The following is a 10,771-nucleotide window of genomic DNA, read 5'->3' as shown; positions in this document are numbered from 1 at the left end:
TAGATAATAACAACAAATAACCTAAGAAGTATAGTCTAAGCAATATAAGTTGGTATAGTAATTTAGTCTCCTATGCTCCTGGCGGCCAACTTTTCTGGTACCCTGATGCTACCTTGGTAGGTGGCCTATATATTAGTCACCGGGCATGATAGGATATTAAAACTCCAATGGATGCAGATTAACAAAATCCTCAACGAGCTCCTGAACATTGATAAATGGAGAAGGTGAAAGCATATCGTATCAAGTCTGTGATTGATCATAGCTTCAATTTCTAACTCTCCCCACCGAGTCCATTAACGTTAGAATCGATACCCAGAATCGATGGTAACAAATTCAACATAAAGATAGCTACACCATAGCCCGTTGGTCAATTCATCCCATTTGTTTTGATCGCCGCGCCTGTTCATGACATATGAAATGCTTTGAGAAACATGCCCTTTCTATAGTACAGCTCTGAAAAGGAGTGAGCAGCAGATAATATCGCGCTGCTGCCCGATTATACAAAAGCGCACACGTATTATGTTCCCTGTCTAAGGTCCAAGACGCTGGGTCGTACCTACAAGCTCTGTCGCTGCGCTTCCACTGGGGCCCGGACGGTTAGTCGTGGGCAACACACCGAATCGGCCGTATGTTGTCTTGTCGATGCTGACATAGTGCGGGAGAATCTTGAGAAGATTAAGGCGGTTCTCAACCCATCGAAGACCCCATTCTGGGGGTGCAAGTAGCTTCGCATAACCAAAGCCAGCTATTCCAGATGTCAGCCTGTGATGCGTAGAACATAGTGATAAAAACTAACCAACATATCCAATGGCGATACCACAAAGGTGACCCAAAAGACTTGTTCCAGGGATTAACGCAGCCACAACCAAACTCATTATTAAGGGGGTTGTCCATGTTGGGATATTGACCGTGCCAATAACAAAGTGGGGATTGGTCTTGTATGTTTGAATAGACTCCATCGCCAACAGAGTAAACACCCACATACTACACATGTCGTTAACGATAGTTTTGATAGTGTTTCCGCTGTCACATACCTAGCCCCCAGAACCCCGTGGTTTGCTCGGAATATGCATCGCTCGATTAATACATAGGCAACGGCAGGTATAGACGTCAACGCTATAACAAAACAGTCAGCTCCTATTTTCTTTTCTGTTTTGTTTCGCAACGCGATTCGGTTTTCTTACGTCCAAAGAACAAGGCAAGGGATGTCAGGGTGCCATGTTCGGTCTCGAATCGCTCCATCAGAGGAGTAAGCGCCAGAAGGTTAAGGATCGCATGGATGATGTTGAGATGTATTAGTGGGAAGGTCGATAGTCGGTATGCTGTTTAAGAACTTTGTTTAGTACATATCTACGTCCTATACAAGGCGATTCACAATACCATTTGTAATGCTAATCTCTTCGGGAATGAGAGCGCCCCATTCTCGCAAGTTCCATACAGATTGCAGCGATGCGATTGAAAGACCAATGATAGCGAGAGCGATAAGTCGAGTGAATAGTGGTAGTCTTGTTAGGTAGGATCGAGCCCGCAAAGCGTTGAAATTCTGAAGACGAGGTCGCATCTTTATCGATTGGCGCTTCTCGGAGCAGCCGGCCAGTATGTGGTTTGAAAGAATGGACAGTTGTTGTTGGTGCAGTATTGGGATCAAAACGTCCCAAGAGGTCGGCAAGAAGCACACACAGACTGAGAAAAATGATGGCACGGGTTTCTGCGGATTTGCACGAATAATGAACCACGATTGAAACCCAGAATCACTTCCACGCCCTGAATGTCTTCCGCAGAGTGATCGCCAAGTGAAACTGGACAACAGGCACTTGCATTCAAGATGTGGCTGAGACGTGCACGTGACAAGCGGTGCACGGCCACAGGCGAGGGAGTTGGAAATGGACATTTCTGCGTACAAATGTATGTTAACGATGACAATGTCACTCTGCGACTTTCCCATCTCCCTCTCATCAATGCTAGTAAGGGTGGCTACATTCCTATGGAGCTTGCATTCGTCGAGAGCATGCAGCGCTACCCTTTCAAGCTCAACACAGACCAGACAACTCTGTATTGATTTGAGATTTCAAACTGTTGAACAGATAGCTACCTGCTACCCAATATTGACCGAGAATGAGCGAAAATTAATGATTGAGGTTTTGGCAACATCAACATTCCAAATGTAAAACACCTTACTGTCACACGCAATGGTGGACAATTGTTGGCTAATTGGTTACACATTTTCATTTTCAATCACTGCTCTGGTATCGAAAGTGATTTAACATTTTGAATTTTGTTACAACTAATGAAAGCATGGCTACTCCCTTGCTACAATTATGTAATAAAACATGGGCAGTCAATGTAAAAGACATTTAACCTCCATTGATAAGCCCCTCTACTGCTTACTCTCAAAACCCAACATGAGAGCATCAGGATGTACGCCGTTTGTGACCCAATAAAAATCAAATTGCTCGTCTTTGCTTCGTTCTTTCTTTAGTTGCTAGTCTTGGCCATGGTGTTAAGAGCAGAGCCATTCTTGAACCACTCGATCTGGGCCTCGTTGAAGGTGTGGGACAGGGGCACCTCGAAGGACTTGCTGCCGTCGGCAGGGTGGACAACGAGGGGGAGGGGCTTGCCAACCTCGAGCTGAGTGCAGAGGATGTCGACCTTGTCATCAGGTCGGATCTTGTCGTAGTCGGCAGGGTCAGAGAAGGTCAGGGGCAGCATACCCTGCTTCTTGAGGTTGGTCTCGTGGATACGAGCAAAAGAACGGGTGATGATGGCAAGGCCACCAAGGTGGCGGGGCTCAAGAGCGGCGTGCTCTCGGGAAGAGCCTTCACCGTAGTTCCAGTCACCAATGACAACCCACTTGATGCCCTTGGACTTGTAGTCACGGGCGACAGCGGGAACAGCACCCCACTCACCATTGGTGTAGTTCTTGATCTTGTTGGCCTCGCCGTTGGCCTCGTTGATAGCACCAATCAACATGTTGTTGGAGATGTTGTCAAGGTGGCCGCGGTACTTCAACCAGGGACCGGCCATGGAGATATGGTCAGTAGTAGTCTTGCCCTGAGCCTTGATCAGGATGGGCATGTCCTTGGCGTCCTTGCCATCCCAAGGCTTGAAAGGAGTGAGGATCTGGAGACGGTCGGAGGTAGGGGCAACATCAACAGTGACACTGGCACGGTCCTTAGGGGGAGCCTGGTAAGTGTCCTGGCCGGCGTCGTAACCTCGGGATGGGAGACCATCACCGGTAGGAGGGGCAAGCTTGAAGTCCTTGCCATCCTTGTCCTTCAGGGTGTCGGTGAGAGGGTTGAAGTGAAGAGAGCCGGCAATAGACATAGCAACGACCAGATCGGGAGAGGCGACGAAAGAGTGGGTGGCGGGGTTGCCGTCGTTTCGGCCGGTGAAGTTACGGTTGTAAGAAGAGATGATGGAGTTGGCCTCGCCTTTCTTGACGTCACGTCGATCCCACTGACCAATGCAAGGACCACAAGCGTTGGCAAGGACGATACCACCAAACTCCTCGAAGGTTTGGAGCTGGCCATCACGCTCGATGGTGGCGCGGATCTGCTCGGAACCAGGGGTGACAGTGAAAGCAGACTTGGCCTTGACACCATGGTTGAGGGCATCACGGGCAATAGAAGCAGCACGGGTCATGTCCTCGTAGGAGGAGTTGGTGCAAGAGCCGATCAAGCCGACCTTAAGCTCCTCGGGCCAGCCGTTCTCCTTGACAGCCTGGCTGAACTTGGAGATAGGGGTTCCCAGATCAGGAGTGAAAGGACCGTTGATATGGGGCTCGAGCTCAGAGAGGTTGATCTCGATGAGCTGGTCGTACTCGACGTTCTCGTCGGGGCGGAGGCCATGGGCGTAAGAGCGGGCGAAGTCACCAATCTCCTTTCGCTTGGTGGCTGCGAGGTAGTCGTACATGCGGTCGTTGAAGGGGAAGACAGAGGTAGTGGCACCGATTTCAGCACCCTGGGCGATGTTAGCAGGCCTTCAGCATTCCGATGAATAGGTCACATACCATGTTGCAAATAGTAGCCATACCAGTGCAAGAGATAGCATCGGTTCCGGGACCGTGGTACTCGACAATGGCACCAGTGCCACCCTTGACAGTGAGGATATCAGCAACCTTGAGGATGATATCCTTGGGAGCAGTCCAGCCGTTAAGCTGACCTGTCAGCTTGACACCAATGACATTAGGAGCCTTAAGCTCCCAGTCGAGGTTGGCCATAACATCAACGGCGTCAGCACCACCGACACCAATAGTGGCCATACCAAGACCACCACCGTTAACAGTGTGAGAGTCAGTACCAATGAGAAGACCACCGGGGAAGCAGTAGTTCTCGAGAAGAATCTGGTGGATAATACCGGAACCGGGCTTCCAGAAACCGATATCGTACTTGGCACAGGCAGTAGAAAGGAAGTTGTAAACCTCCTTGTTGATGTCAACAGCGCGAGCAAGATCCTTAGCACCACCAACCTGGGCCTCAATCAAGTGGTCACAGTGGACGGTAGTGGGGTTGGCAACCTTGTCCATGCCAGCGGACATGAACTGAAGGATTGCCATCTGAGCCGTAGCATCCTGGCAAGCAACACGATCAGGTCGCAGCTTGAGGTAGCTCTTACCGCGCTGGATGTCCTGGCCATGGGGATCAGCCAAGTGAGAGTACAGGATCTTCTCAGCATAGGCCAGGGGTCGGTTCAGACGAGAGCGGACAATGTCAAGGTTTTCGGACATCTTCTTGTAGTTGATGTAGTTACCCTCCTCCCAGTTGTTCTGGCGGACCTGTACAAGCAGAGCCAGTTAGTAAGTTGTCCTTCTGAGTGTTTTGCATCTTGAAGTTGTCCAATTCCACAACTGCTGCTTCACTTCCTTGATGCAGTCATGGTGCAATTTGCACGTTTAGCAGGCCCCTCGGCAGTGCGGCGGATTGATAGCCGAACTGGGCCAATGCACTATGACGTCTTGGGCCTGCGCAGCTGAACACAAGCATACAAGAAACCACTACATAGGTCGTAGGGTCAAGCAGACAACTACAGATGGTTCTTGAGCTTACCTTCTTGTCCAAAGGGTTGTCTGACACGGTTGCCATGCGGCGGAAGCCAGAAGCAGCGCCAGCAAGGGCGCGGCTCCGGGACATGTTGCCCAGAACCTGGCGGGTAGCGAGCATGATGGGCGGTTTGGTCACTCAAACTTGAGATGTCTCAATTGAGCGTAGAAGCGCTTGGAGGCGAGATGCTCTGGGTATCACAAGGAAGAAAAGAAAAGAGAGACGCTCGCAGAAGAAGATCAACGAGAGAAAGAAGAGGGGGAGGTCGGAGTATTAAAAGGAAGAGGAAAAAAGTTGACGGCTCTGACAAGGTGGAGAGTTGTTTTTCGACCCGGGGCAAAGCCAGAGCAGCCGAGACGGAGCAGGACAGATACGGTGCAATTCAGATGTCACTTCACGGTAAAGCCAAGTACCTCACTCTTGCCCTCGTTCATGCTGCAAAACCCTCTTACCCCGGCTAATTCACTCAAGGCCCAAAGGCTTGTGAAGCTTCACACCCTCAGATTCTACACCCCCAGAGCCCCAAACTGCTTGGCCGACGCTGGTGGTGGAGAACATGCTAGCGGTCCGTCAGCCTCTATGGACAGGTGCTAAAGCGGACAGGGCCACTGAAACTTGACAAAGCGTCCACTGGGACAGGCTCAAGGTTGACAACGCCTCTCCACTTGGATGCAGGCGGGGAGCTCTAGATCACTGACCAATGAGAGATTATGAGAAAATAATCGACACCTGCCCTTCGTCATGGACAGTAACCGAAAACCTCCACTCTGCCGAGGGAGCTACTGGGTAGCAGAAAAAATAGCCTCGTAAGTCTTGTGGTATAAAAATAAGTAGTCTAATAACTGTACCCTAAGAAGCATAAAGTGTCTTACTATTTTCGTCTCTTATGCTTTCAGTGGTCATTTTTTCTGATACCCTGAGGGGGAGCAACAGCATTTTCAAAAGTTCAGCAACGGTTATCTTAAGAATCAATCATCCCCAGGGCCGTTTGCCATACTGTGCTGGATGTATCTTTTCCTTAATGCTGTCTACAAAAGGCTTGCTTGGCTCGTTTTTAAGTGCATCCTCATGAGTGAATCTTTCCCCTGTGTTAACCCTTCCCCACCTTGCTGTCCCTGATGCTGGTCAAATTCATAAATACCTTATTGCTTATATCGCCCACAAGAATTGAAGAATCAATGGCGATTGTACCTAGGTATTGTCATGGTCTAGTATGCTGACAGGCTCTTGTCGCGTTTGTATCATGAGACTTTCCCCCTCCGAGCCGGAAGCACCGAGCTTCTTTTGATCTCCCACGCGACCACGCAGCGCTCACAGAAAGTAGCCAGTGAGCGAGGATAGAAACATCCATTCCAACTTCAATGAAGATCGATAATTGGTTAGCCAAAGCCCCTGGTCGATGTGGTTTACTGGGGAAAACCCCCCAGCAACGCTGGTTGCGTCAGAACTAATAGTTCTTGAACTAGCGCACATCGCCCAAGATTTGACCCGGATACCGACCGGAGGTGGACGGGCCTCCTCGGCTGGGTTCGACGTTACGAGCGATATCCGCTGCTCGGTACTGGGCTCGGCGACCAACAGTCGAGAGTAATATCAGATACTTGATGCAATGATCAAATGAAGAAGTACTAATGAATTTTGTGAGGAGTTCTGCAAGGAGATGCCTAGAATTCTCCTGGGCAGGTTATTAGCAAAATTCGGCCGTGGGCCTAGAAAGTCCACAGATGAAGCATGTGGGGGGTAACGGCTCCGGTCCTGAATTGAATATGGTAATACTTCGTTGTGAGGGGCCAGACATTACTATGTAATCAACGCGGTTCAAGACTTGAATTTCCCTCTGACCCTACACAGCCTATTTCTATAGCCTGGTTTGAGAGCCCATCCGCATCTGAGTTGTCCACGATGCTAGGGCATCTCTTGGCCACACGTTTACTCGAATTGAGCCCTCGACTGGTTTGCATTGAACTTTACTTTGCCCAGTAAGTATTCCCGGGCGTTACGGACATCGCAGCACCACCCGTTACGGCGTGGGCCCCGGCGATGAACAATTTCCCGCATCACGATTCCGAAAGGGCCTAGTCTTTCTTCAAACCCCTGGCACGCTCATTTATTGACAAGTGATGCAGTCTGCTTGGGCAAAATATTGACTCGCTTTGTAGGGTTTCACCACGGCGGAGCCTCGGACCAGCGGCTTTACCTTCGGTCGCCGCTCCATGGTCTTCGCACATGCGAAAACCCGAGGTCTTGGTACTCGGTCACCGAGAAATGTAGTCAAAAGTTGTCTTCATCTGCGAACGCAAAGAAATTGGGGTAACCCTTAAAATGGATCAAGATGAAGTTCTCACGAAATCACACACCCCCAGGTCCCTGTGCGTACATCTCCCGACTGTGTTTCTGCCAGATATCATGCCGGAGACCGCCCAGTTCATATGTGTTGTCCAATAACAGACAAGACGATTACCTATTGTCGGTTCTTGGGGTCACTGCCGTTCTCTATTGCCCGCTCTCAGCCGCGCGCAACACTGGTTTGCAACCCTGTCCCGTCGTGGGACCTGCAAGGTAGACAGCTTCTAACCACTGACACTCATGTGGCTCCAAAGCTTGCCTTTGGTATACGCCTAAGATGGTAGCAGGAGCGCCCATTCGACCTTGCAAACCTTCTCGGGAATGGTTTTGAACTTGATGTCTGGTCATTACCGATGTAAATCCTGGAGCCGTAGCCCCAGACTCGCTCGCTAGCTGCCATTTGTTTCCAAGCCCGTTCAATTGCCCCTGATAATTGGACATGTACGGATAGCTATACCTAACACCCAGAATTTCACATTGTTAACCAAGCACCCCCTAACAAACTCATTGTATCACATATTATGAACACAGCGCTATCCAAGACCGGGTTGTTAAGCATGGTGGACATCAAGTAAGACCATTAGAAACTCGGAATGGACAAAGGGCATGCGTCCACTAACCTATGAACCTAGCTTAAAAGAGCCATACAGACACCGTGGTCCATGAACTTCAATCCAGGAGATTATTGTTCTTCCTCTATAGTTTTACATACCTTCTCATCATGATGCAGAGATACTCGACCTCGGTTGGATACTGCGGCTAGCATCATGACCACATATAGCCACAGCCACTTACCAAATGTGGCTGGCATTTCATAGCCCCGCACACATCTTATCAGTTGATCTCCACCAAAACTTTTTTCGAAAATCAGCAACCTCTACTACTCAGCTAAGCGTTGAACTCGAAGAAACAAAGAAACCACACCAGACAGCATATACTCGTACGCAGCAAATATGGGTGTCACAAATAAGCGAACAATCACCAAGACCCGACGCAAGACTCGAGATGTCGACCAAGTCAAGGCCGATATGCTGTCACCCAAGCACCTTAAGCAATTCATGGAGACCAAGGCTGCCGAGGATCTTCCTGGTCTTGGACGCCACTATTGCGTCGAGTGTTCCAAGTGGTTTGACACGGATTCTACTTTAGTTTCACATCAAAAGGGGAAACCTCACAAGCGAAGGTACGCTGCTCTCTGATAACAACGAGTATGCATTACACGTCTTTTGTACATGAGTTAACTCTTCTGCAGACTCAAGCAGATCGCCGAAGGACCTTACACTCAAGAGGAGGCCGAGGCTGCTGTCGGCTTGCGAACAGACAACGGCAACCAAAAGCGCACCTATGCTGATGGAGACGATGATATTGCCATGGATGCTTGAACGTATACGATCTCGATTTCTTCTATAGAGAATTGAAAAGGCGATGGTTGCTTTGGAGGCGTATCGGAGCTAGGCTTGGTTTTCACGGCATCACAAATGGCGTTTCGGTTTATTTATGTTGATTACCATACCATATTCATCTCACACCTCGACTGCGCGCCCTGGCAAGCCCACTGGACCGGCTTCGCCCGACTCCCCGTGCTGATCTACCTCGCGTCGTTGTTCCTCGGCCTGGGGCTGCAGGTAGACGTGATTGTCGTTTTGGAGGCTCTGGCGTGGTGAACTTGGATGACTTGGTAGTCGTTGGTGGATTCTCGACAAATGATCCATCCGTGGTCCTGCCACCAGTTAGAACTTGGTGTGATGAAAATTCTTTCGGGGTGTTCTTACATGAATGTCATCTCTGCATCGGCCTCGGATTTCGATGGGGTTGCGGCTGGTTGCTCTTGCCGGGTTCTATCTCGACGGAAGGATTCAGGAACCGGCCCCTATCAATTGTATCAGCTTCTGTAGAAGTACAACGAATAGACTATGCAGACACACCTCAGGGAAATCGACACAGAAAGCATTCATATTTAATCCATAAAGGAAGCTTGCGAAAGACTCGCTGAATCTCGCCAGACTCTCGTGCATGAGCTGAAAGTGCATCATATTCGCTTCGAGATCAGCCATGGCGTCAGAAAGCTCGGCAAAGGCGGGTTCGAATGTGTTCAACGGAAATGGCGCATCATGATCTCGCCCCCCACGCGTAGAGTCGCGAAAAGAAGATCGTGACGAGGGTCGAAGAGGGGTTGTAGGTCTGGATATTCGAGAACGGGAATTAGACCGCTTTGCGGCGTCCTTGGGTGTAGTTGACATCTTGAGGTGTTGTCCTAAGTTCTTCCAAATGTTCGATTCAATCTGCTCGAATGGTTCCGTGTATTGTCAAAGATAAGAGCGTTGACGCAATTTCGCAGTTTTCAGGTCGCGGCCTTGAAGTTGAATTGTCGGAAAGTCAACAAACGTATTTCCTGTGGCGTCCCCGTAAATTGTCTTGAACTGTGGCTGCTGGTGGATGTGGCTTTCCCACGACAGCGGACAGTTACCAGGTAAGAGATATCTAGATGGTCCTTGATAGTATGTATCACAGGGATAATTCATCACATCGTTTGTTATTATTGAAAAGATATTCCCCTGCAAATAATGGTGTCACAATTTCTCTATTCGGTGTATTTCCTTGAATTATTCCAAGTGAATTCGCAAACACGATATTCTGATCTTCCGCCTTTGGCTCAGATTATTTGATTAACCTGTCGCGTGGACAATAACCTGGATATAAAAGCTTGTTACTAACTTAGTGAAGAACTACACATGAGACTAACGACAAGATGTCAGGGTTAAATATCCATACAAGAGTCATAGAACCTCTGAACAACAACTCTCTATAACAGACACATCCTCTAAGTGTAGTATATCGTATCACCTCAGTCGAATAGTACAGCCTACCTACGCTACCTATCAGCTCTATAGGGTAACAACCTACATCTACCACGCCATTCATCTTGCGAGGACGAGGAGGAAATCCTTGGACTACGATATTTACAGAATCACAATATGACAAAAAATCAACAGTGTCTGTAGATACACGATTTGTTTCGCATCTAACCCATCACAATTTTGATTATAATAGGCCTGCAGCCTTTTGTTCCCGAGTACTCCGGACACTAGCAATTGCCCTACGTCAGTTGATACGTGACCCGTCCACTCTTACTGGAACCGCGGGGGCCGATGTCTTTCAATCCCGCACGCGCCCTCAAAAATATACTGGCTGGCCTTTCACTACTAACCTACATACTTATTTACACTCGCACCTCTTTATCTCGTATTCTGTCTCAAACAATTGCCTATATATGCGCTTTGATCTCCCCGAGGCCACTCAAAGGATTTGCTGTCCTCCTCCGTCCCTGCAAAGTCTCGAGTATTGGTGGAGCTCAGTACGACGCCAGGAAGGGTGTCCCGCATTCT

General features: G+C 49.1%; 5 protein-coding genes across 5 annotated transcripts; 2 read left to right on the top strand and 3 right to left on the bottom strand.

Annotated features, from left to right (window-relative positions):
- Window positions 1-82: 82 nt before the first annotated feature.
- Window positions 83-1,781, bottom strand: EDB82DRAFT_507762 (rhomboid protein 2). Its single transcript, XM_025728113.2, has 5 exons — window positions 1,381-1,781; window positions 1,185-1,322; window positions 1,035-1,116; window positions 797-984; window positions 83-745 (listed from the first exon to the last, which is right to left on the bottom strand). Exons 1-5 carry the CDS (start codon window positions 1,559-1,561, stop codon window positions 531-533), a joined length of 804 nt encoding a protein of 267 aa, XP_025582512.1. The 5' UTR covers window positions 1,562-1,781; the 3' UTR covers window positions 83-530.
- Window positions 1,782-1,919: 138 nt separating this feature from the next.
- Window positions 1,920-2,249, top strand: EDB82DRAFT_507760 (uncharacterized protein; the record flags this gene model as incomplete). Its single annotated transcript, XM_065608797.1, has 1 exon — window positions 1,920-2,249. A coding segment is annotated over one exon (249 nt), but the record flags the coding sequence as incomplete, so codon positions are not given.
- A 226-nt stretch (window positions 2,250-2,475) lies between these two features.
- Window positions 2,476-5,159, bottom strand: EDB82DRAFT_431307 (aconitase family-domain-containing protein; the record flags this gene model as incomplete). The annotated part of the gene is made up of 3 exons (XM_025728109.1): window positions 2,476-3,960; window positions 4,010-4,774; window positions 5,046-5,159. The coding sequence occupies 3 exons, from the start codon at window positions 5,157-5,159 to the stop codon at window positions 2,476-2,478; spliced, it is 2,364 nt and encodes a 787-aa protein (XP_025582510.1).
- Window positions 5,160-8,113: 2,954 nt separating this feature from the next.
- Window positions 8,114-9,004, top strand: EDB82DRAFT_252371 (uncharacterized protein). The gene is made up of 2 exons (XM_025728108.2): window positions 8,114-8,568; window positions 8,638-9,004. Exons 1-2 carry the CDS (start codon window positions 8,339-8,341, stop codon window positions 8,765-8,767), a joined length of 360 nt encoding a protein of 119 aa, XP_025582509.1. The 5' UTR covers window positions 8,114-8,338; the 3' UTR covers window positions 8,768-9,004.
- On the bottom strand, window positions 8,719-9,906 carry EDB82DRAFT_252331 (DASH complex subunit Dam1-domain-containing protein). Its single transcript, XM_025728107.2, has 3 exons — window positions 9,311-9,906; window positions 9,158-9,255; window positions 8,719-9,105 (listed from the first exon to the last, which is right to left on the bottom strand). Exons 1-3 carry the CDS (start codon window positions 9,623-9,625, stop codon window positions 8,904-8,906), a joined length of 615 nt encoding a protein of 204 aa, XP_025582508.1. The 5' UTR covers window positions 9,626-9,906; the 3' UTR covers window positions 8,719-8,903.
- Window positions 9,907-10,771: the final 865 nt, after the last annotated feature.

This window comes from Fusarium venenatum, assembly GCF_020744135.1.
Source record: "Fusarium venenatum strain MPI-CAGE-CH-0201 chromosome Unknown EDB82scaffold_3, whole genome shotgun sequence".
Lineage (NCBI taxonomy): Eukaryota > Fungi > Ascomycota > Sordariomycetes > Hypocreales > Nectriaceae > Fusarium > Fusarium venenatum.
Note: the sequence above shows the minus strand (reverse complement) of the source record. Positions and strands in the feature narration are given on the sequence as shown.